Raw genomic sequence first — 26,205 nt, forward strand, 5'->3', positions numbered from 1 at the left:
GGAGCCTTGACTGGCTGATAGAGGGCGATTGACGTCGGGTGACGGAGCAAGTAACGGAGCGGGTGATGGAGCGGGGGCTGGGGCGGGCAGAACCGCCGTATCTTTATCACGGTTTTCCCAGGCCACCGAATGGCGACGCTGCATATGCTGCCGCAACGCTGTAGTCCCAACATGGGCCCTCTGGCCACGCTTGACTTTCTGGCCACATAGTCGACATACGGCTACGTTTACTTCCTCGGGCGGCTTGACAAAAAATTGCCACACCGCCGAGTAGGAAACTTTGCCCCCGATACTCCTCACTGGCTGACTGCTGCTTCCTCCGTGCACACCGGCACCACTACTGGCCGTGGTGGTAGGCTGCAGTGGAGCTGGTGCTCTACTCCGTGGCCGTTTGCCTCCACTGACACTGCTGCGACCCTGCTGCCTCCTGGGCAACCCACCGACTGTTTTGCTCGCTGCCAAGCTGCCACCCTCTTCTCCTGATGATGCGGAAGCAATAGCCTGATGACGACGAGGCTGCCAAGTGCGATCAGCCTCATCATCATCAATTAGGGTCTCCGCCTCACTACTAGCCCCCTCGGCTGCGTGTGGGTCAGGAGACAGACCTGTCTCTAGACCGGCTACCGAGCCACTCTCCTCGCCACTACTTCTTCGCCTGGCTGCTGAAGAGGCGGATGTCTCCCCCCGTTCCTGACCGCCCTCTGTTAGCTCTTCCTCACTGTACAGTGGGGCTGAGCCCACAGCATGCGATACTTCGCTTGGTGAGGGAACACCAAAGGACAGGGGCAGGTAGAGGACACGTGATTTCAGTGGGCTTGCTCCCGGGCCATGCCAACTAACGGTTGTGTCTGACGTACCCACCGACCGTTGGCTGTAGGTGTCAGAGGTGACCTGGGAAGAGGAAGACGACCGAGCCAACCAATCGATGACGGCAGGGTTGTCGGTGGAGACACGACCGCTGGATGACACCGGGAGCACTGGCCTCTGGCTGCGAATAGTGCTGCCTCGACCCCTTCCTCTGCTGCCACGTCTGCTCGCTCCTAAAATATTGCCTCCTCTGCCACTCCTCTGCATGTTGTCTGACATACTCTTTAATTAAACGATTCTGTGTCCCTGAGTAACAATTCTGTGTCTGTCCCTGAGTAACAATTCTGTGTCTGTCCCTGAGTAACAATTCTGTGTCCCTGAGTAACGTTTCTCTGGCCCTAAGTAACAGTTCTGTGGCCCTCAGTAACAATTCTGTGTCCCTCAGTAACAATTCTGTGTCTGTCCCTGAGTAACAATTCTGTGTCTGTCCCTGAGTAACAATTCTGTGTCCCTGAGTAACAATTCTGTGTCCCTGAGTAACAATTCTGTGTCCCTGAGTAACAATTCTGTGTCTGTCCCTGAGTAACAATTCTGTGTCCCTAAGTAACGTTTCTGTGGCCCTAAGTAACGGTTCTGTGGCCCTCAGTAACAAATCTGTGTCCCTCAGTAACAATTCTGTGTCTGTCCCTGAGTAACAATTCTGTGTCCCTAAGTAACGTTTCTGTGGCCCTAAGTAACGGTTCTGTGGCCCTCAGTAACAAATCTGTGTCCCTCAGTAACAATTCTGTGTCTGTCCCTGAGTAACAATTCTGTGTCCCTAAGTAACGTTTCTGTGGCCCTAAGTAACGTTTCTGTGGCCCTAAGTAACGTTTCTGTGGCCCTAAGTAACGATTCTGTGGCCCTAAGTAACGTTTCTGTAGCCCTAAGTAACGTTTCTGTGGCCCTAAGTAACGTTTCTGTGGCCCTAAGTAACGTTTCTGTGGCCCTCAGTAACAAATCTGTGTCCCTCAGTAAGAATTCTGTGTCTGTCCCTGAGTAACAATTCTGTGTCCCTAAGTAACGTTTCTGTGGCCCTAAGTAACGTTTCTGTGGCCCTAAGTAACGATTCTGTGGCCCTAAGTAACGTTTCTGTAGCCCTAAGTAACGTTTCTGTGGCCCTAAGTAACGTTTCTGTGGCCCTAAGTAACGTTTCTGTGGCCCTCAGTAACAAATCTGTGTCCCTCAGTAAGAATTCTGTGTCTGTCCCTGAGTAACAATTCTGTGTCCCTAAGTAACGTTTCTGTGGCCCTAAGTAACGATTCTGTAGCCCTAAGTAACGTTTCTGTGGCCCTAAGTAACGTTTCTGTGTCCCTAAGTAACGTTTCTGTGGCCCTAAGTAATGGTTCTGTGGCCCTCAGTAACAATTCTGTGTCCCTCAATAACAATTCTGTGTCTGTCCCTAAGTAACAATTCTGTGGCCCTAAGTAACGTTTCTGTGGCCCTAAGTAATGTTTCTGTGGCCCTAAGTAACGATTCTGTGGCCCTCAGTAACAAATCTGTGTCCCTCAGTAACAATTCTGTGTCTGTCCTTAAGTAACAATTCTGTGGCCCTAAGTAACGATTCTGTGGCCCTCAGTAACAAATCTGTGTCCCTCAGTAACAATTCTTTGTCTGTCCCTAAGTAACAATTCTGTGGCCCTAAGTAACGTTTCTGTGGCCCTAAGTAACGATTCTGTGGCCCTCAGTAACAATTCTGTATCCCTCAGTAACAATTCTGTCTGTCCCTGAGTAACAATTCTGTGTCCCTAAGTAACGTTTCTGTGGCCCTAACTAACGATTCTGTGGCCCTAAGTAACGTTTCTGTGGCCCTATGTAACGTTTCTATGGCCCTAAGTAACGTTTCTGTGGCCCTAACTCTCTCCCTGAATACAGACAGGTCTGCCTCTGTTGAATGACCGGAGGCTAATGGAGAATTCTAAAATGGCCGCCATTTATAGCTCGACCATTACACTGTGCTGGCTGGCTGGCTGCTGATTGGCTAATGCGATCACATGTCATGAATGAATGCATTATGGGTCAGCGCGCCTTGTCTGCGCGCCTTCCCAGACATCCCCGCTCCGTCGCCGCACATGTCGCCGCCATTTTAGGAAAAATTTCGAAATTTTCCTAATATTCGAAACGAATTCCACTTCGCCTACTTCGATTCACTCATCTCTAGTTCTGAGGACACCACTGTGTCATTCTCATGTGAGCCGGTATTCATATATTATTTTCAATTAGGGAATTGTCGGTTGACATCCCTCCTGTTGGTTAATTTTTATAACTGATATAGGGGCATCCCATTTTTTTACCATTTCTTTACCTCATCTCCTGGACTATGTCCGCAGTCTCTGGTCATTTCCTGTACTATGTCTGCAGTCTATTGGTTCAGAATATTTTTTGTTGTTGCTTTCTTCCTCTAAAACATAGGTGCATCTTATGGTCAGGTGCGTCTTATGAAGCGAAAAATACGGTACTTTCTGACCTTTTATTGAGGTGCTAAAATGCCAGGGCATTACAACCCCCCCCCCCAAATGATCCCTTTTTGGAAAGCAGACACCCCAAGGATTTTGCAGAGAGGCATGTTGAGTGCATGGAACATTTTATGTTTTGCCACAAATTTTTCAAAAACGACACATTTTGTCATTTGTCACTTAAATGATATATTTCTCACTCATGCCATGGGTATATGTGGAATAACACCCCAAAACACATTCTCTTACTTCTTCTGAGTATGGGGATACCACATGTGAGAGACTTTTTGGCAACCTATCTACATACAGGCTCCCAAAATCCAATGACCACCTTCAGGATTTCAAAGGGAATATTTCCTCATACCACTTACTCACTACCTATCACAGTTTCGGAGGCTCTTAAATGCCCGGATAGTACAAACATCCCCCAAATGACCCTTTTTTGGAAAGTAGACACCCCAAGGAATTTGATAAGAGGAATGCTGAGCATTTTACAGATATCATTTTTGTCACAGAGTTTTTAAAAAAAAAAGGAAAAAAATTACTTTTTTACTTTTTCTTTCTTCATTTTCCAAAAACGTGGCAAAAAATGAGATCTGCAAAATACTCACCATGCCTCTTAGCAAACACCTTGGAGTGTCTACTTTCCAAAAAGAGCTTCTACTATCCTGGCATTTCAGGGCCAACATTAGAAGCTTATGCCATGCACTCTTGAAGACCAAGCCTTTTCCAACATTTGTTTTATTTTTAATTTAAATATTTATTAATTTTTCAGATAAACAATTATACAAACATACTCATTAAAACCTTAGCATATTATCAAAACATTTATCGCTTCATCTCTTCCCCCCCCCCCTTCCCCTACCTATATACCACCCATTCCCCCCATCCAATCCTTAACCCCTTCTGCTCTGCATTTTCCTGTTCATTTCTGGAGATCAGAATCCCTATAAAAGAAGAGCAAAATATGTTTCCATATTATTCTATGTTAATCCCCCATCACCTCTAAGGCTAGCCTTCACTTTTTGAATTCCTCCCATTTGTTCCATCTTGTATGGTGACTCTCCATCTTATCTTCATTCAAATGATAAAGTTCCTCCAATTTACATATTTGATCCACCCTATCCACTCAGTCTTTTATTTTCGGCACCTCCTGTCTCCTCCAATACTTGGGTATCATTCCCTTTGCTGCATTCAAATAGTACAATAAACCAGATTCTTTGTATTTTTTAGCTGAAAGCTTAGTACTATGAAAAAGGCAAATCTCTGGGTCTACTAGAATATCAATCTCTGTAATTTTCTGAATCAAGCTTACTATATTCCCCCAACACTCTTGTATTTTAGAACACTTCCACCACATGTGATACATTGTGCCTCTACCTCCACATCCACACCAACATAAAGGTGAAATATCTCCACTCAAACTGTGTGCTACACTCGGTGTGATATACCATCTTGCCAAACACTTATAATTTATTTCTACCTCCTGCCTATTTATATTTCAGTGGATTATTCTATACATTTTTTTCTTTTTCTCCGCATCTATTGTTACTCCTATTTCTCTTTCCCATTTTTCTATATATGTAGGACTTATATCTGTGTTTATTTCAGTGAGAATCGTATATATTTTAGAGGTTGCGTGTTTCCCACCTCCCCTTATACCTAATAAGTGCTCAAAAGGATTCCAATCCTCTTAGTCTTAAAGGCTTTGGAAGCTTTCCAATAAAGTGTTTCAATTGAAAATAACGCCACTCATCCATTCTCGTAAAAACTTTTTTTCCAATTCCTTAAGTGATTCTATATCCTCCCCCACCATTATATCCCTTAATTGTGCATCTTCCTTCTTAATCCACTTCCCTGTGATACCTTATTTACCCGGGGGGGAAAAATCTGTGGACTTTAAGGGCATTAACAATGAATTAAATTCCCATCCCATCTGTTTTTGTAAAACATCCCAAACTCTTAAAACATTAAATGTGAACAAACTTGTGCTGTCTGCTAATCCCCTGTATTGTGGAGGTAACCATACAATTCCACTTAATATAGTATTACTTAGTATATTTTCTATTTTAACCCAGCTTTTCCCCTCTGCATTATATGTCCAGTCTAAAATTCTCGCCATTATTACCGAGTTATAATATCTTTTTAAATCTGGGACTCCCAATCCTCCTTTCTCTTTATTTCTACATAAAATTTCCTGGCTTATTCTCGGTTTTTTATTTCTCCAAATAAATCTTATTAACATTTTCTCAATTGATCTAAAGAATACTTCTGGTAGTTTAATTGGTATCATTTGAAATTTATATAATATTGTTGAAACAATCACCATTTTTATCAAATATTTACGAGCTATCCATGACGGGGTTCTCCCACTTAATTTCCTTAGTTCATCCCTGATCTCATTTAACAATGGGATATAAATCAATTTATACAAGTTCTTGGAGGAAACAGTTAATTTTATTCCTAGATATTTCAATTCTTTTTCTCTTCAAACAAAGGGAAATTCCTCCTGTAACCTATTTTTCTCTCTATTTGGAAGATTTATGTTTAAAATTTCTGTTTTTGTTGGGTTAATTTTTAAATTTGACATATCCCCACATTCTTTCAGTGATTTCATTAAATTTGGCAATGTTATCCTTGGATTTCCCACATTGAACTGCATGTCATCTGCATAAGCTGCCACCTTATCTCCTATCCAAATTCCTTTTATATATATATTATTGCTTATTGTAGCCAAAATAGATTCCAATGATAAAACATATAGCAATGGAGACAAAGGGCAACCCTGTCTAGTTCCGTTCTGCATCCCAAAATACTCTGACAATTCCCCATTAACCATGATTGCTGCAGAGGGTTGACTATATAATTTCCTTATCCACTCTCTCATTCTAGGTCCCATCCCCAATACTTCTAATGTATCCAACATATATCCCCAATCTACTCTATCAAATGCCTTTTCAGCATCAATCTTTCCTACTTTTTTGTATGAGAAACAGAGATCTCAGTCCATTATCTTTACTCTTTCTCTCTGGGACAAAGCCTACTTGGTCTATGTGTATCCATTCCAACATTGGGTCTTTCTACCTATTTGCCAGAACTTTTGCATATAGTTTGGTATCTGTGTTTAAAAAGGAAATTGGTCTATAACTTGAACAGTGAGTATCATCTTTACCTTCCTTATGTATGAGAACTACATGGGCTTGTAGGGATTCCCTCCTCATTTCCATCTCTCCTCCCAATGCATTCATATATATCCTGAGTTTAGGTACTAATAATTCTTTATATTTTTTATAATATCTTACTGTGTATCCATCAGGTCCGGGGCTTTTCCCAGCTATAGTGCTCTTTAATGCTAAGTGTATTTCCTCCTGCGTTATTGCTGATTCTAGGGATTTTAATTGCTCCTCACTTAATTTTGGTAATCCTGCCTTTTTTAAGTATGTCTGTCTTTTTTTCTATTTTTCCTACTTCATCTTTACTTATGGAGCTGTGGGGGATAATATTATATAGCTTATTATAATATTCTTTAAACACTTTAGCTATATCTTTAGTTGAATACATTAATTCTCCTTTGTGGTCTCTTATTTTCTCTATATAGTTCCTAGGTTTTTTTTTTCTCTGAGCCCTCATTAAATACTTTCCTGGCCTATCTCCCCATTTGTATCTCTTACTTATCATTTTATTAAACACGCTTCTCTTATCCTCTTCCAGAAATTTATTTAATGATTCTCTTTTATTTATTACCCTCTGCATAATCTCTTTTGTTACTTTATGTTTATGTATCTGCTCTAACTCACAGAGTTCACTAAAAAGTGTGTTTATTTTTTCTCTTTTTTCCCTCTGCTTTTTTGCTCCAATCGCTATCAGGATTCCTCTAATATAGGCCTTATGAGCCTCCCACACTGTTGCTACGGACACTTCCCCAGAATAATTTTCCTAAAAATATTGCTCTATTTCTTTTTTAATTATTTGATCCACCTCTGAATCCTGGAGAAGTATCTCATTTAACCTCCATAATTTTCCCCCGATCTGCTCATTTCCCCATAATAATTGCATTGTGACAGGGGCATGGTCTGATATTGACATCACTTCTATTTTTAGTTTGACCAGAGACTTGATAAGTCTTTGGTCCAGCAATATATAATCCAGTCTTGAATACATCTCATGTGCATGAGAATAAAATGTAAAGTCTCTGTCCTTCATGTGCTTAATTTTCCATATATCTACAAGTTGACATTGGTATATAATTTTTTCAAGGAATTCAGAGACCTACTACCATCTCTCTGCACAGGGGATGTCATATCCATCTGGGGATCCATGCAAAGATTGAAATCACCTGCCACTTAAAATTGCCTTTTTTGAAATCCATTAACTTCCTCAGAGTATTTTTTAGGAATACCTTCTGGTTTCTTATTCGAGCAATAAATGCTTGCTAATATACAGTCTATTTCCTGTAATTTTCCCTTCAGAAACAGAAATCTCCCTTCTGAATCTACCAATCTGTCTTCCAGCTTAAACATTATATTTTTCGCAAAACCTATTGCCAATCCCTTGGCACGTTTAATTGGGGAATCTGCATAAAACCACATTGGATAATATCTGGAATTTAATTTCACATTTGATTCTTGCAACAAAATATGTCTCCTGTAAAAAAAAAAAAAAACACTGCAGAAAATCTATGTTGAATTTCTTGAAAAATCCCAAATCTCTTTCCAGGGCTATTTAACCCTTTAACACTAGGAGTCACAAAGTGTATCTCTTCCATTCTTCTCCTCTCCACACCTCTATCTTCCTGTCAGCACCTATGGTAGTGAGCTCTATAAAACCACAGCTTGGGGTTCCCCATGGCGCGGAATCTAAGCCCCAGCCTGCTTGTTCACCAGGGCCCCTGATGGTGGGGATGGACTTGGAGCAAGCTGGAACCAGGTCTCGGCCCCAGGTACACCCAGCTGAGATAGAGAAGACCGCTAGCGGGAACAGGGTACACCAGGAGTAGACACAGGAAATCCAGTTGGCAAGCCGAGGTCAGGACAGGCAGAAAACTAGCAATAGGTCAGAGCAGTATCAATCTGGATAGGCCTCCAAAGGAGCTGACACAGGAATCACTAGGGCTGCAAGGATGGAAGAAGCTCCTCACAGGAGACATAGGGAAGCACTCATAGTGTAGTAGGTAAAAATTATTTTATTCCAGACAACACAGGTGCATAATGAGTACAAATGTGTCTCCACCTTGGTGGAGCCCAGGACGCCGTTGACACTAAGCCGTCGGTGCCACGAGGAGGCCCGTCGGCCATCTTGATTTTCAAAGGGTCAGTGTGTTTGCTCATACTTGGCTATGTGATACTCATTATGCACCTGTGTTGTCTGGAATAAAATAATTTTTACCTACTACACTATGAGTGCTTCCCTATGTCTCCTGTGAGGAGCTTCTTCCATCCTTGCAGCTCTAGTGATTCCTGTATCAGCTCCTTTGGAGGCCTATCCAGATTGATACTGCTCTGATCTGTTGGACCATTTTCTCACCACATGAGGGCGTAGGATTTCCATCTTTCCCAGTTATTTCCCTGACCAGACCTGAGAGGAGAGGGGGATCTTCAGGATATATATATACACATGCATATAACCCATGCGCTTTCTGGTTAGTGTGAATTTCTACCATTTGCACTGGGAATCAAGGAGCACTGTTTTCACCGGACTGTGTCTATCATTATTTTTCATAAGAGCGCTGCATTTTTTCTATTTTATGAATTTTGGGACTTTTTATGTGTTTTCCTTTAATGTTCAGCTGCTTTATTTTGTTGATGAGCGCTTACTATATATTTTATTATCCTCAGAAAACTAGCAATGTCAAGAACGAAGCCGGGGTCGGTACACAGATAGACTATAAGCAAGGTCAGGAATGAAGCCGGGGTCGGTACACAGAAAGACTATATAGGAACCACAGGAGAAACACGTGGGAACTCCGACAACAGATGAATTTGCTCAGACCATGTGGCCCAGTCTGAGCACATCTTAAATAGACAGGCAGACAAGGAGGTAGGACAGGAAGAGATGGAAGGGAAGGACATAAAACCCAGGGAATAGCAGACACCACCCACAGGTGAGCACAGACAAACACACATGTGAAGAAATCAAGAGCAGCAAGGAGGTAAGAGTAAACACACAAGAGGCTGCAAGCTAACTTGTGACAGTACCCCCCCCCCCCTCTTACGAGGTCTCCCCACTTTTTTAGGGCCAAAGTTAAGGAGAAACCTCTGATGAAACAATTCCACCAGACGGGGTGCAGAAACATCAGTAGAAGGAATCCAACACCTCTCCTCAGGACCATATCCCTTCCAGTCAATTAGATACAAGAGCTTCCATAATGAATTTAGAATCCAAGATTTGCTTTACTTCATACTGATCCGAAGAACTTGCTATTGGGAAGAATGATAATGAGGATAGGGAAATCTGTTGACGATATACGGTCTCAGAAGAGAAACATGGAAAACATTAGGGATTCTCAGATGTGAAGGGAGGCGGAGTTTGAAAGCAACAGGATTGACCTGCCGAAGGATGGTAAGGGGACCAAAGAACTGAGGAGCAAATTTCATAAAGGGTACCCGTAAACGGAAACTCTTGGTAGAGAGCCAAACCTTGTCACCCGGTGATGACAATCTGCAGCTACTTTGTACTTAGAAGATGACCGATGTACACTCTTGGAAACATTTGCCAAAGAAGGAGTAAGACTAGGAGAACATACGACAGGAATCTGGACTGGAGCAGACCCCAATGACCAGGATGAAGGGTCTGGTGAGGAGGCTGCCAGGGAGGGCACAGGAGTAGGTGAGAAGGTTTTGATTTGTACAGTGGACAAAACAGGCTGTGCAGAACAGGAACCTGGGGTGATACAAGGAACAAAGGGCACTGTAGGATGTATGGGGACAGGACAGGGGACAGAAGGCACAGTAGGGTGTAGGAGGGCAGGACAGGGGACAGAGAGTACAGTAGCTACTAATGTGGAAAACTCAGCTGGATTCCAAGCAGCTGAAGGAAGTTTTTGGGTCTCAGCATGCAGAGCACATGAATCTGGGAACTCAGATGGTACAGAGGTCACAGATTTTGGGACCTCCAGCCAACCAGAAGGTCACGATATAAGAGCTCTGAGCTGCAACATATGTAAAGGGACCAAAGATTTGGGCAGCAAAGGGGGTAAGGAACTAGAGGTGGACAGCACCGGAAGGGAGCCCGCAATAGGAGTGGGCAGGGGAGCAGCCTTACTACAAGAAACATCTTGTAAGGTCTGGCAATGTTGAGAGAGCATCGAAGAGGTGGTGGCCACAGCCATGGGTACAGTGCGAGGTGGGCGGACAGAACAAGACCTAATTAGATGACCTTCAGCCCACAGTAAAGGCATAGACCAAATCTTAGGCAACGCGATCGCTCTTGTGGAGTAAGGTGTGTTCGACCTAACTGCATGGGCTCTTCAGACGTTGGTACAGTTGCGGAGGTAATTTTATCAGGGACCTTCTAGAAAACAGGAGCAAGAGAACCCACTGGAGGGTGACTTGGATGAGCCCTTTCCAGATCTTGCTCCTGGAAGCGGATATCGATCTGGATGCTAAGAGCAATCAAGTCATCCAGGGAGGAGGGTATGGTTCTTCCAGCTAGTTCATCCTTAATACGGTCTGCTAGACCCTGCCAAAAGGTTGCATAGAGGGCCTCATTATTCCATGCCAGTTCTAAGGCTAAGGTGCGAAACAGAACTGCATATTGTCCCACAGTCCTGCTACCATGACAAAGACGAAGAAGAGCTCCTGCGGCAGATGAAGTCCTGCCGGGCACATCGAATGTCTTATGGAAAGCTTGCAGGAAGGCTGGGAGGCTACCAATAGTTGGATCTCAAGCCAATGCTTCACCAGATAGGAGGGAAATCCTATACGCCACCTTGGAACGATCAGTAGAAAAATGGTGGGCTGCTAGCTCGAAGTGGATTGAGCACTGGTTGATGAAGCCCTGACAAGCTTTGAGATCACCAGGGATCTGGGATTGCCAACCATCCCTGCAGGCTGCAGCCCTCAAAATTTCTACTCGCCTGCGAATGGAAATAGGGTGGAGCTGGTGAATAGCGCCGGGGTTAGGGGTGTGTGTGTGAGGGGTGGTGGTGGTTTCGATGACAAGCAGCGATCTCCTGTATGGCTTTCAATGAAGCAGCTGAAAGCCACAGGAGGGAGAGGAGGAGATTCGACTTCCAGCTGCTTCATTTAAAGCCATACAGGAGATTACCAACGCCACCCCTCCCACACACCCGTAGTCCCGGTGCTGCTCGCCGCCCCCACTGCTGCATAGAATAGTTCAGTTTTCTTTCTGTCTCCCCTCCCGCCGCCTCCAGCCGCTGTGTTCTTCTCAGTGCCCAGCCCCTCCCTCCATCCTCCACACCAATAGGAGAAAAGGGGAGAGAGGCTGGATCTGCTTTGTCCCCTGTGCCCACCCACACTCCAGTCTGTGCAGCTTCAGAGGAGGTGTAGATGGGAAACGGAAAACAGCAGCTGACAGTGACAGCTCTGATGCTTCTGAAGGAGTCTTGGTGAGTTTGACCTAACCTTCCATTCTTTCATCCCACCCCCCTCCCTTCCTTCCACCCTCACGTCCACCTCCCCCCTCCCTTCCATCCTTGCACCTCCCCCCTCCCTTCCTTACTTCCACCCCCCCTCCGTTCCATCCTTCCACCTCCCTCCTTCGTTCCATCCTTACAATCCCCCCTTCCACCACCTACCCCCCTTCCTCCCATCCATGATTTCCTTCCAACTCCCCCTCCGTTCCCCCCCCCGGCCTGCCTTTCTTCCACCCCCCTCCCTTCCTTCCATCCTTCCACCCCCCTTCCTTCCATCCTTCCACACCCTCTTCCTTCCACCCCCTCCCTTCCTTCCCACCCACTCCTTCCTTCCATCCATGCCTCCCTTCCTTCCACCCACCCCTTCCTTCCTTCCACCCACCCCTCCCTTTGACCCATCCTTCCTTCCTTCCACCCCTTCTTTCCACCCACCCCTCCCTTCCATCCACCTCTTTTTTCCTTCCTTCCATCCACCCCTTCCTTCCTTCTACCCAACCACCCTTCCTTCTTTCCACTCACCAACCCCTTCCTTCCTTCCTTTATCCCACCGCTCCCTTCCATCTACTTGTTCTTTCCTTCCTTCATTCCACCCCTCTCTTCCTTCCTTCCACCCATTCCTCCCTCCCCTACTTCCTTCTACCCACCCCTTCCATCCACCTCTTCTTTCCTTCTCTCCATCCACCCCTTCCTCCCACCCACCAACCCCTTCCTTTCTTTCACCCACCCTTTCTTCCACCCCTTCCTTCCACCCACCAACCCCTTCCTTCCTTTCACCCCCCCCCTTCCCATCACCTCTTCTTTCCTTCTAACCACCCCTTCCTTCCTTCCACCCACCCCATCCTCCCTTTCACCCACCCTTCCTTCCACCCACCCACCACCTTTACTTCCACCCACTCTTCCTTACTTCCACCCACCCACCCCTTCCTTCCACCCACTCCTTCCTTCCTTACAGCCATCTCTTCTTTCTTTACTTCCTTGCACCCACCCCTTCTTTCCTTCCACCCACCCCTTCCTTCCATCCATCCCTTCCTTCCATCCACCCAATCCTCCCTTTCACCCACCCTTCCTTCCTTCCACCCACCCCCTCCTTTCCTTCCTTCCGCCACCCACCTTTACTTCCACCCACTCTTCCTTCCACCCACCCCTTCCTTCCTTCCATCCACCTCTTCTTTCCTTCCTTCCATCCACCTCTTCTTTCCTTCCTTCCATCCACCTCTTCTTTCCTTCCTTCCATCCACTCACCCACCCTTTCCTTCCACCCACCCATCCTTTCCTTCCTTCCATCCACCTCTTCTTTCTTTACTTCCTTGCACCCACCCCTTCTTTCCTTCCACCCACCCCTTCCTTCCATCCATCCCTTCCATCCACCCCCTTCCTTCCTTTCACCATTTTTTATCAATCCACAGATTACTTGAGTCACCTAAGATAAAAACAAAGTATATTGCAGTATTCTGTAATACAATCTGAAAAATTATTTTTACATCATCAGACCAATATTAGCCATCCATTGGTCATGACTGTCCTACATAAGGTTTGCCCTCTGCCCACAATCCTATGCTTTTACCTTTAGCTGTCCTCCTTGTATGTCTTCCCTATGGGCCAGCACCAACAAATATGGTGCTGAGTGTCTCATCTCTTATCTTCCCCTCACAGCCACTACGCACACAAGATGATTGGTATAATGGTGGCATGGATGCGTGCACCATGTATGTACACTATGCGGCTGCATTGCTTCATACATAGGGCAGTCATAAGACTTACCTATCCCTCTCACACATATATAGGCAGTCCATATGGTCTGCAATCAATCAGAAAACAGGGAACTAAAGTGAAAGTAATAGCCAGATGGTTGCAGAATGTATAGCTGCCTGTGGCCTTTCTCTCCCTGTTCTCTGATTGGTTGAGGACTGCATGGACCTCCGAGAAAACTGTAAAATGAGGATGTGTTCATAGCTGTTAATACAAGTAGGTAATAACCTTCACACTAGCATAAAGTCTGGGAGGCCTAATGGGAGAGGCAAGTGGCTTCTGTATGCACACATCAGAGCAGGGGTCAGGGTGCAGCATCAAGAGACAGGACGCATCTACCTTTCTTTTAACCTTAGAACCTCCTTTGTCTCCCAGGAGAAGAGTATCTTGAATTCATCTTCAGCTACAAGGGCACCCTGCTTGTCCTCCTCATCCAAAGCTACTCCTACCATTACCTCACGAACTGGCATTGAGGGGTCAGCTGAATTATTAAAACACAGCGTCAGCCACTTGCTGCAAAAGGATGCACAGCAATTCATTGCATCATAGGTTGAGGAGGACAGCTACAGGAGCATAGAGAAGGGGAACAAAAGGCATGGAGGACCAATTGGCACAGATGTTTCCTGTAGATTCAGTTTGCAAAGTTGGCTCCTCCAGTGAGGAAAAGGTGTGATGATGAGGTTTCCACCCATACCTGGGTGTCAGATATAGTAATGGAGGAAATTGAGGGAGAAGTACAAGATCAGCAAAGCAGGATGTAATTTGGGGGATTTCACAGGGGAGTGAAAGGAACAGACACCCCTATTCCACCAGATAGCAGAGCTCCATGGTGAGGCAGCTGTCATCCCCAGTCCACTCCACAGGGTTCACCTGTGTTTGCCTTTTCCAACACATGCTGCAGACCACACCTTAGCTGTCATCAGTATCTGTCACCAGCGTTTCAAGCATAGTAATAGCATCAGTCATTTGGGTCCTGCATGTATGAAGAAGACATGACTTCTCACCACACAGCTCGGTGGGAGCAGCACCTGAAGGATGGCAGTAGACAGCAAGAGGGCCACACTCTGCCTCCTTCTTCCATCTCCTATTTCTGTAAGCAGAAATTGTGCTGCAATATTTCTTAGCTGCTTCCCATCTGGCCCATGTACAGAAATGGCTGGACGGGAGCAGCACTGAGGCAGGTGGGTGTACCCGTACGTCCCCCTTCATCAGAGGCTCATGTATGGCTCACAGAGCATGCACCTGGGAGCCAATGATTGCTGTTGTGATCACATTAGTGCTGTGTCTGGGCGATCACATGGTATTGTTCAAACTCTGTCAGGGAGTCCTGAGGCCTCTCCAGGAGCTCAGTGAAAATAGTTTGCGAAGTGTGGCGTATCTGGTCAAGTTCCAGTGTTTCAGGTTTGCCCCGGACCTGTACATTCTTCCTTCACCCCGTTATTCAAATCCTCAATATAACAGATGGAAGAACAGATTTAACCACTTACCTACCGGGCACTTATACCCCCTTCTTTACCAGGCCAATTTTCAGCTTTCAGCGCTGTCACACTTTGATTGACAATTGCGCGGTCATGTAAGATTGTACCCATATAAAATTTTTATAAATTTTTTTCTCACAAATAGAGCTTTCTTTTGGTGGTATTTAATCGCTGCCGGGCACTTTACTATTTGTGCTATAAACAAAAAAAGTGCAACAAAAATTTGAAAAAAAAAAAGTTTCTTTGTTTCTATTATAACATTTTTCAAACAGGTAATTTTTCTCCTTGACTGATGTGCGTTGATGAGGCAGCACTGATGGGCACTGATAGGCGGCACTGATGGGCATTGATAGGCAGCACTGATGGGCACTGATAGGCGACACTGATGGGCACTGATAGGCAGCACTGATGGGCACTGATAGGCAGCACTAATGGGGTGTCATGGATAGGCGGCACTGCTAGGTGGCACTGAGACAGCACTGATAGGTGGCACTGACTGGAATTACTGCTGGGCACTGCTAGGCATTGACTAGTGCAACTGCTGGGCACTGACTGGTGGCACTGACTGGCAGCACTGCTGGGCTGCACTGATGGGCACTGGTGGGCGGCACTGCTGGGCACTGATCATCAGAGCACTGATGATTGGCGCCGATCCCTGCTATGACAACTGCCGGTTCTCTGCAGTACTTTCCTCACACTCTGACAGCGTGAGGAAAGTGCAGCCGAGAACCGACAATTGCATTTCCCGGTGATCAGTGTGTCATTGGACACAGCTGATCACGTGGTAAAAGGCCACTGTGATTGGCCTTTTACCACATCACGTGATCAGTTGTGTCCGTAGGACACAATGATCATAGAGATCTCCGGGGGCGCACCCCTGGGGGCACACAGGAGAGTGCATTCTGGGAGGACGTCATATGACACCCTCCCAGAACTGGCCGTCCGCAGTGTAGCCGTCATTCGGCTATCTGTGGTTGGCAAGTAGTTAATGTCTGAGGCTATCGTTTGCAGGTCAGACATTTTCATTATTTATGCATTTAGGAGAGTAAGATAGCATCTCCTACCCTGTTATAGTCCAGAGCCAGAGAGCCATGAGGCACGTTGGATGTTGCAGCCACCATAGAGCCTTGGCTGGAGGAGCTAGGTTGGGTCTGGAAAATTTAGGGCAAATTTGTACTGAGTTGTGAGCTGGGGGTTTTAAAAGGCTGGACATATATGCGTACTTTGCCTATGGTGGATAGTCTTAGTTTAGGCTGTGGATTTCCTGCTGTAGAGCCGGAGTGCCTCTAACATGCAGCCATCCTCTTCATGTGCCAAACCACGCCTCCAATCCCATTTTGTATCCTACTAGAAAATTTTAAAAAATGGATAAACATGAAATAAAATTGTAAAATATAAAAAGTAAGAAAAACCCTAATAAACCCAGCTAAACAGCAACATTTTCTGCTGAACTATGAACATGGGGGGTGCACAAGAAATAGGTAGCACAATACAGCACAGGATAGCACTGTACAGAAAAATCCTAACCCCCCCCCCATGGATTTTCAGCTCTCCCTTCTTGCTGCTGGGAACCCACCTATTTATAGTGAGGAGAGTATCACATAACAACGCCCCCATTACTGGTCCTTCTAGGCTAGCTGACCAAGGTTCAGAGGCCAGGCAGTGCATAATATTTACAAATTCAGTCTAGTGAATTCTCAGATTATCTTGCTGGGTCTGCGAACACTCAGGATTTGCCGCAAACTCTCAGTAGCAACACCCGAATGTCATCCCTACTCATCATTTCTCTACCTGCTGGACAGCCTGTGACTATGAAGCTGGCCATAGATGGATCAAAATTCAGCCGGTTCAACAGGGACAAGATGAATTATTAACTATGTGTGGCTGCTCCCGCTCTACAGAAGTCGATTTAACAATTGACTTCTGTTGAACATTCCTGTTGGTTAAATCTTCATTATCAGTCATCAATGTTACTGCGAGGAGGATTCCTTCAGTCATCTCACTGGTGTGGATGGGGGAATCTATTTGTTTTTTTTCAGCAGCCTGCTGGATGATTGAAAAAATAATAATTATTATTATTATTATTATTATTATTACATCGAGTTTATATAGCGCCAAAGGGTTTGCTCAGCGCTGTACAATAAGGGGAACAATACATGGCACAGTACAACAAAAACAGACAGCGTACGAGGGGTAAGAGGGCCCTACTCTTTCAAGCTTACAATCTAGGATAATGATCAATCTATAGCCAGGTAAGACATATTTTACCCTCCATGTCTTACCCACCCATTTCACCCCATTCCCCAGTCTATTCCCTCCATACCTTTGTGAATGCCAGGATAAGATGTCCCTCTGAAAAGACCAATTTTAGGTATGCTCCAAAGTGATGACAAAATCCTTTGGCCTCTGTGATTGGAGGTGATGGGATGGTGACCTAGAAAATGCAACACAGACAATGATCAGGGTAGAACAGACCAGATTGAGGACTTAAAAATACTTTGTTTTCTGCAGTGTTGGGTCATCAGAGCCAGTAAAGTCTTCTCTGCTGGCCTAAACATTGCCTAAACTATCAGACTCACTGACTTATGTTTTAGTATATTTTTTCATGAATGTGTTATCCCCAATATAATCTCTTCCTTCATTTCATAGCTTTTCTTTTTGGTTTTGCTGCTTCCAGCAGTGTATGTTTTATGTTGGAGTTTTTATCCAATCATATTTCAGTGACACCATATTCATACTGTATAATGAATGACTCCAATCACTGGGTGAATGTTTCCAGATTTCATATCTCCCTTCCCTCACCCACCACAATGATAAGAGCTGGGGGATCTTTACTATCACAACCAATGATAATAGCACACTGTTGTAAGACTTATGGCCAGTGCCCTTTGCTGGCCGCCCTGTCTATGGCCTCAGAACAGGATGTCATATAGTCATTGATCTGGAAATCACGGGATTTGATGGGATAATCTAAACCAATCCTAACTTGTACACCTGGATCTGATTATCTTCATTGGCTCTCAAGCCTTTACAATTTCTAGATTATACTCAGGACCGCGGCTTTCTTCAGCAAGAACTTGGTGGAACTCAGTTGTACCACCTCTGGATCTCATCCTCCACTCCCTGTTTACCACTGTCACTTGTATACACAGAAGCCTGGCTTCCATGCTTACAAGGACAGCTTGCCTCTCCCAGTGGATCCACAGATGCAAATAAGAAAGGAAGAGTCACCTACAGTGCAGGGAGATTTATAAAGGTAAAATGTGTGGAAGCTATGAGGGAATGGGGGGTGGTGGAAGATGAGAGCAGTAAAGGGGGATGTGCAGAGTTGGGAGATGGAGGGAATGGTGCAGAAGTCAGAGCTGACAAGGGGTGGAATTGAGATGTGTATGGAGGATGCAGAGGTAAGGGCCTGTGAAAGAGAGCTCAACTCTGCACTCTGTATGTGGTTTACCCCTGAACCCTGCACCCTGTACATAGCACCCCCCTGAACCCTTCACCCTGTACATAGCACCCCCCTGAACCCTGCACCCTGTACATAGCACCCCCCTGAACCCTGCACCCTGTACATAGCACCCCCCTGAACCCTGCACCCTGTACATAGCACCCCCCTGATCCCTGCACCCTGTACATAGCACCCCCTGACCCCTGCACCCTGTACATAGCACCCCCCTGACCCCTGCACCCTGTGCATAGCACACCCATGATCTCTGCACCCTGTACATAGCACACCCCTGATCCCTGCACCCTGTACATAGCACACCCCCGACCCCTGCACCCTGTACATAGCACACCCCCGACCCCTGCACCTTGTACATAGCACACCCCTGATCCCTGCACCCTGTACATAGCACACCCCTGACCCCTGCACCTTGTACATAGTACACCCCTGATCCCTGCACCCTGTACATAGCACACCCCTGATCCCTGCACTCTGTGCATAGCACACCCATGCTCAGGACTGACTTACATTTCTGATCTCGGAGGTGTTCAGTATTAGTATAAAGATTGCCTTTATTCTTAGACAGACTCCTGATCCACCAATCAGAATATATTCTGTGGGAGAGGGTGGAGGAGAAGGTCCTTGTGCGGTATGATTGGTGGGTAGCACAATGGTACGATGTGTGGTGTGGTGGTCGGCAGTATTTCTTTCACAATTCTGACACTGCGGAGTCGTTATATTCTGCATAGTAGTCGGTCTTGGTGTGACGGCCTCAATGCCTCCGGTGTACTCTGCAATACAAAGATGAGATGAAGACAGATGAGTGACATCTCAATGACGGCTACAGCTGAGATGGTTTTTGGTGACTAAATCAACAATCAATCGATCTCTTTTCATGGATCATAAATGATAGCAGCTTATTATTTGTAGAAGTTCCACATTTTGAGGTATATTTCCATAATAGCATTACAGGTCATCCTATCCCAATCCTGTCCATAACATGACAGGTCCTCTTACCCCAATCCTGTCCATAACATGAAAGGTCCTCTTACTCCAATCCTGTCCATAATAACATGACAGGTCCTCTTACCCCAATCCTGTCCATAATAACATTACATTACTCTCCAAAACCATCTGGGGTAAATGCTGCACAGTTGGTGGCACAGTGTTTGGTGGGGGGCACATTTAGGGTCCAGATGCCCTGTTTCGGGGGGGGGGGCTATGTGCGTGGTCTGGAATTGGTGTTTAGGTTAATTACAACAGAAAGCAGTCTGATCATTTCTAGGTCTTATTTCGGAGCACATCTTGTCTGGAATCCTGGAGAAGAATGGATCTGGGAGGTTGTGTACATCACCTGGATGGTTCTCCTGGAACCTGAAGTCTGATTTTCTTTATAAAATGGTGATCTGTGGACATTATTGAAGGATAAGTTCACCTTTTCATAAAATATATTAAATGCACATTTTTTGCAGATGCATTGAATATTTTTTTCCTGCAGAGCAGGTGCAATGCAGGGCTCCTGCAGACTCTCAGGATAGTTGTCTAGTTGTTCTTTTCAAAAAGTGAAATCCATTTGATCCATTTGGCACTGATCCTGCAAACACCATCGGTTCTATTATTATTATTATACAGGATTTATATGTCGCCAACAGTTTGCGCAGAGCTTTACAATATAAAGGGGGACATTCCAATCACAGTTCAGTACAGAAGGAATAGGAGGGCCCGGATCATGGAGCTTACAATCTAAAGGAAGGGGGAAATGATACAAAAGGCGATAGCTCCAGGGGATGATCTGATGGAGGTGACTCAACTACAGGTCTTAGGTGGAGGAGGGGTAGGCTTCCCTGAATAAGTAAATTTTCAAAGATCACCTAAAGGCAGAGAGGGTGATGGCTGACCGCACATACTGGGGCAGCGAGTTCCAGAGGATGGGAGGGGCTCTTGAGAAGCCCTGGAGGTGAATGTGGGAGGAGGTGATGAGGGACCTGAAGAGCAAGATGTCTTGGGAGGAGTGGAGTGGGCGATTTGGACGATATCTGTGGATGACGCTGGTGATATAGCTAGGGGAAATGTTGTGGATGGCTTTGTAAGCTGTGGTTAGTATTTTGAATTTCATACGTTGGGTTAGTGGAAGCCAGTGAAGGGATTGGCAGAGAGGGGCAGCAGACGCTGATCGGTTGGTAAGGTGGATGAGTCTAGCAGAAGCATTCATAATAGACTGAAGGGGGGATAGACTGTGTAACGGTAGGCCAGTGAGGAGGAACTCGCAATAATCAAGGCGGGATATAACCAAGGCATGGATTAGTTGGTTTGTGGTTCCATTAGTCAGGAAGGTGAGAAGTCTGGAAATGTTCCGGAGGTCGAGGCGTCAGGATTTAGCCAGTGATTGGTTGTGGGGCTGAAGGAGAGGTCAGAGTCAAGGATTACACCGAGCACCCTGGCATGAGGGGAAGGACCAATGGTTGTGCTGCTGATCTCAATGGTAAAGCCATGAGTGGGGGGTCGGGGGGAGGAAATATTACAAGCTCGGTTTTGGAAAGTTTGAGTTTGAGGTCGTGGTGTGACATCCATGCTGATATGTTGCTCAGTAGATATATTACATTCCTCTGACAACTATCCTGCACCAGCTGTACAACCTGGCTGTGGATGTTGCTGGGTGACCTCAGTGTGGGGTCTTTGCGGCCCCTTGGGGGGGGACTTCTGATGGCGGTTTTTGGAGGCATCAGTGGGTGATGGGAGAGGGTTTTTAACTAAATATGGCTGTTTGTGAACATTTGTATCAATATTGGATGAGTTCTATCTTGCCATCCTCTTCAGTCTACCCCTGAGGAAAGAAATATGTTTTCTGAAATGCGTCAGTCCTTCACTGAAGGATCCTTTCCTGTCTATTTCCTCCATCGGGATGAGGAGGATTTTCATTTACATCAAGCTGACACTCACATATCTCTGTATTCAGTCAATCAGTGTTTGTAATAACACACATATAGTATGTCTGTCATGTGATTTGTATGAATTTGTAATAAAATGACTCGGTATTTGTAGTATTAGTTCCGTTGCCTTTAACCCCTTTCCTGCCGGGCATTTCCACCCCCTTCCTGTCCAGACCAATTTTCAGCTTTCAACGCTGTCGCACTGTGAATGAGAATTACGCGATCATGCAACACTGTACCCATATTACATTTTTATCATTTTTTTTTTTAGACAGATAGAGCTTTCTTTCGGTGGTATTTAATCACCTCTGGGGTTTTTATTGCTTGCTAAACAAACCAAAAACAATTGAAAATGTTTAAAAAAAGAAACGTCTTAGTTTCTGTTATAAAATTTTGTAATTAAGTGATTTCTTCTCCTTCACTGATGTGCGCTAATGAGGCTGCACTGATGTGCACTGATAGGCGGCACTGATAGGCTGCACTGATGTGCACTGACAGGCAGCACTGACTGGCAGCACTGATAGGTGGCACTGAAAGGCAGCTCAGATGGGCACTGATATGTGGCATTGATGTGCACTGGTAGGTACTGATATGTGGCATTGATAGGTTGCACTGACTGGCACTGATAGGTGGCATTGGACACTGACAGGTGGCACTAATGGGGCAACACTGATCATCAGTGCTCTGATGATCAGTGTAGATGTCCCCTCTGAGTAATGCCGATTACCGGCTCTCCTCTCCTCTGTCAACGTGACAGTTCGTGAGAAGAGAAATGCCAATAACTGGCATTTCCTTATTTACATGCAATCAGCTGTGATTGGACACAGCTGATCATGTGACAGAGCCGCCGTCTTCATCTTTTTCTGTTGATTGGTGATCCGCTGTGTCCCAGAACACAGCGCAAAACTGATCGCCACGCTGCGCACCCTTGGGGGCGCGCATGAGCAGTTAGAGGGGGAGGACGTCAGATGATGTCCTCCCAGAATGAGAGAACCGCCTTGCGCCCGTCATTTCCTTATATGGCGGGCGGGAGATGGTTAAAGTCCCACTTCTTCCTCAGGATGATCGTTCATTTTGTTTTCAAAAAGTGACAGCAGGTGGGGGGAGAGGATCCTCTGCCTGTTGTCACAGAGCAGGGGAATCAGTGGAATTGGCAGCAGGAGCTGGAACATAATATTGGGTCCTAGAAACAAGGCGAGATCACATCTGATTCTGAAGGAGATTGTAGATGAAGCAAGGTAGAGGTTTATGTGAACATTCATATTTGGGGGGAGACCTTTACAGAAGAGCTCTGCAGAATAAGCAACTAGACCTGTGAGATTCGTTTCATTATGAATCACAATTCTGACAAAATGTCCGTTATTCGTAGATTCGTATGTATCTGAATTTCTGAATCACAATAGTAAACAAATTTCAATGAATCCAAACAAATTATCCGGATTCCGATACAAAATTGCACTTGAATTTGAAAATGAATTTGAAATGGAAACAAATTGAAATAAATACAGTAAGGTATAAAAGTGAAATAAGCTTTATAGAATAGAAAATAAAAAAGAAATGAATAGCATAAAACATAACAGAATAGAATAAAACAGATTAAATATACTGTAACCATCTTCCAAAATTTAAATTTCAAAGTTCAAATGTCAAAATTTGGATTTCTAAATTCAGCTCAATTTGAAATTAATGAATATAAGAAATTATTTCCGAAAACGAATCATTCTAACATACCGAATATGAGGAAACAAAATGAATACCAAATCCAAAATGAAACAAAACACATTTATCAGTCATGCACATCTCTATAGGCAGCAGGATTGCTGATATCAGAGACTTTTAGAACGCTGTCAGTTTACACTGCGCTTTACATATATATTGTACATTCACATCAGTCCATAACCCTCAAGGGGCGTACAATCTAATCCCCAACTCACATTCATACATACACATATTAGGGCCAATTTAGACAGGATCCAATTAACCTACCAGCATGTCTTTGGCGTGTGGGAGGAAACCGGAGTACCCGGAGTAAACCCGCACAGGGAGAACATGCAAACTCCAGGCAGGTGGTGCCATGCTTGGTATTGGAACCAACGACCCGAGTACTGCCAGGTAGAAAGGCTAAACATTTAGCCACTGTGCTGCTATTATGTGATGTAACACTAACCCTTAGGAGTCGCTGAGATTTGGGTCCCCCCTGAAGCTCTACACAGCCAGGCAACACGCATCTTCTTCCACACTTCACACACTGGAGTCAGGAAACAGTCCTTGAGCTTGGCTTTATGATTTTATTAAAGGATTTAGATTTTGGATGGGGTTGAGGGGTGTATATGATGCCCAGGGAAACTGTGGACTTAGCAACAGTCTCTCCCTTAATAGCATGCTAGCTCTCTGGTGTACCTCCTCACACCCCAGATGAATCCTCCTCTTCATCCAGCTGTCTGAGTGAATCCCTGGGCAAGGGGACCCAGAAGCTGCCACTTTTAGTAGAGCATGCCCAGAGGAGAAGCTAGTTGGGTTTTCCACCTGACTACCCTCTCCCCTTATCCAGCCCAGGGGGTGTAGGATTCCTCATTCTGTCTCACCTGTGAGCTTGATGGGTTGGTGGCTGCTTCCAGGCAATATGCTGGTCTGGCTCCTTCCCTGCTCCCTAGGTTGTCCTCTCTCAGGGGACAGTGAGGCAGAGAGTGCCTCCTTTCAAGATCCTGCCTGTAGGTAAGCCCCTCTCCTGGGCCCCCTCCCAGGCTCCACACTCCAGCCTTCAGTTCATCTTCCACCTGACACTCTGACCACTTCCTCCAAGGTCCTGCAGTATGTAAAGGTTGCCTTGGTCACCATGACACACTTTCTGCCAGGGGATTTGCCGAGGTCCCTCAAGTAAGTAGATCGAAGCTTCCTCCCCTCCTCCAGAAAGCTCTCAGGTTTCTAGAGAGGTGGGAAGCCTCCAGAGCTCTGACCTTCAGAATCTCCCTGCCCTGTTCTAGGTAACCTGACTACCTCACTCCCAGGCTGACTCATCCCAGGCTGCTACTCAGCTTCTACCTAAAAAACTTGCTTGCTCCCCCTAGCTAAGTTTAGGGGTACTACAGTTATATTGAATTTCAATTTAGGGTGGAATATATAAATATTGATAAATGGTGGATTTTATATCAGACACTGAGTGGGGACACAAATGTTTTATTATTTGATATATTAGAGTTGTTAAAGTGCACTAAGGTAGCACTAGAGCCACACATTTATAATATTGTCATCCCAGTGTGACTTACCTCTTGGGAAATGGTCCCCATCCAGTGTAAAGGCCTGAACCTGGACATCCAGGAGCACAAGACTCAATCTGTGATCAATCCTCAACATTACTTCTTCACAGGTAAATGGATGTCCAAGTGGGGTCACCAAGGTTTTTAGAGACATGGATTCTTCTATGAGGGTCCCATCTGTAAACCAAAAACATACAGATAGGTTACATCTGAACATGACTGCCAAGTGTAGGAAGACAAAATGATGTGTGGTCGGGGGATGGTAGACATAGGAAACAAGGCTGGACATGGCTAGGTGGTACGTGACACCACCTTTAGACACCTAAATTGAACTGATAGAAGAAAATATAAAACTGCAGTGAGCGCTCTCAATAGTTAGCAGCTGAACATTCAAGGAAAAATGCAAAAAAAGCCCTAAGAAATGTATATAAAAAATGCAGCGCTATCTGGTATTACTATATCATAAGTGGTTGTGGTGATATCCAAACATGAGTGAAGGAAATAATAAATGATTAACAAAAGGTCACAGTCCAGTAAAAAAGGTGCTCCTTGATTCCCAGTGCAGATGGTAGAAATGCGCACTAGCCAGAAGCGTATTGGTAATACGCATGTGAGTAAATATCCTGAAGATTCCCCTCTTTTCTGGTCTGATCACGAGTAAGAACTGGAAAAAGTGAAGATGAAGCGCCCTCGTGTGGTGAAGATGTGGTCCAGCAGGTCAGAGAAATCTGCCAAGATGTAGTTCCCCCTCTCAGGAGCTGACACAGGAATCACTGTGGGGCTGTAAAAGTTGAAAGAGCTCTTCGCAGGAGACACAGGGAAAAACTCATAGTGTAGTAGGTAACTGACTATTATAAAAGCAAGGGTGTATAGTAAAACCGCAATGGTGCCAGATATGGGTGAACAAACTGACCCTTTAAATACAAAGATGGCCGCCGGGCCTCCACGTGGCACCGGCGTCGTAGTGTCCACGGTTTCCTGGGCTCCAGATGCGTTTCGTGCGCACGCACTTCTTCAGGTAGAGCAGAGGACTGATAGAAAATATATATATATATATAGTAACTGGCGCATGCGCACTATCACGGCGCCATCTTGCCAGAGTCGGAACGGCCGTGTTAACCAAGTGCGCATGCGCGGACGCCATTTTACCATGGGTATAATATACGATCGTAACGAGAATGTCAGAGACAGAGCTCGGATCGTGTGTGGGTGGCAGATGATGCCAAAAGGTGCATGGTGCTTGAAGCAACTCCGTTTATTTGGTATTCAGAAGATAATACTTCAATGGAGGTATACACCACAATTGTATAGTGCACGAGAGAAGGGAATATAATCATGCACTGAAAATGTGTAAAATGACATTTGTAATTAAAAGTAGTAAATGGTCATTGTATATAAAAAGGTAAGTATTAAAATATATCAGGTATGGGGAATTATTATACTTATGGAACCTGATA

The 26,205-nt window shown here is 45.2% G+C and overlaps 1 protein-coding gene across 1 annotated transcript in view; it reads right to left on the bottom strand.

The window, feature by feature from the left end:
• Positions 1-24,921, bottom strand: part of LOC149457845 (proteinase-activated receptor 1-like) — a 94,277-nt gene extending 69,356 nt beyond the window's left edge. The window contains exons 1-3 of the mRNA XM_089683088.1: positions 24,758-24,921; positions 19,090-19,352; positions 17,443-17,553 (exon numbers count right to left, since the gene is read on the bottom strand). Of these exons, the coding sequence (XP_089539214.1) occupies positions 17,443-17,553; positions 19,090-19,352; positions 24,758-24,902 (519 nt within the window). The 5' untranslated portion in view covers positions 24,903-24,921. The remainder of the gene's footprint in view (positions 1-17,442; positions 17,554-19,089; positions 19,353-24,757) is intronic.
• Positions 24,922-26,205: the final 1,284 nt, after the last annotated feature.

Source organism: Staurois parvus, unplaced genomic scaffold (assembly GCF_062004578.1).
Source record: "Staurois parvus isolate SC_StPar_1 unplaced genomic scaffold, SC_StPar_1.0 ptg000302l, whole genome shotgun sequence".
NCBI lineage: Eukaryota > Metazoa > Chordata > Amphibia > Anura > Ranidae > Staurois > Staurois parvus.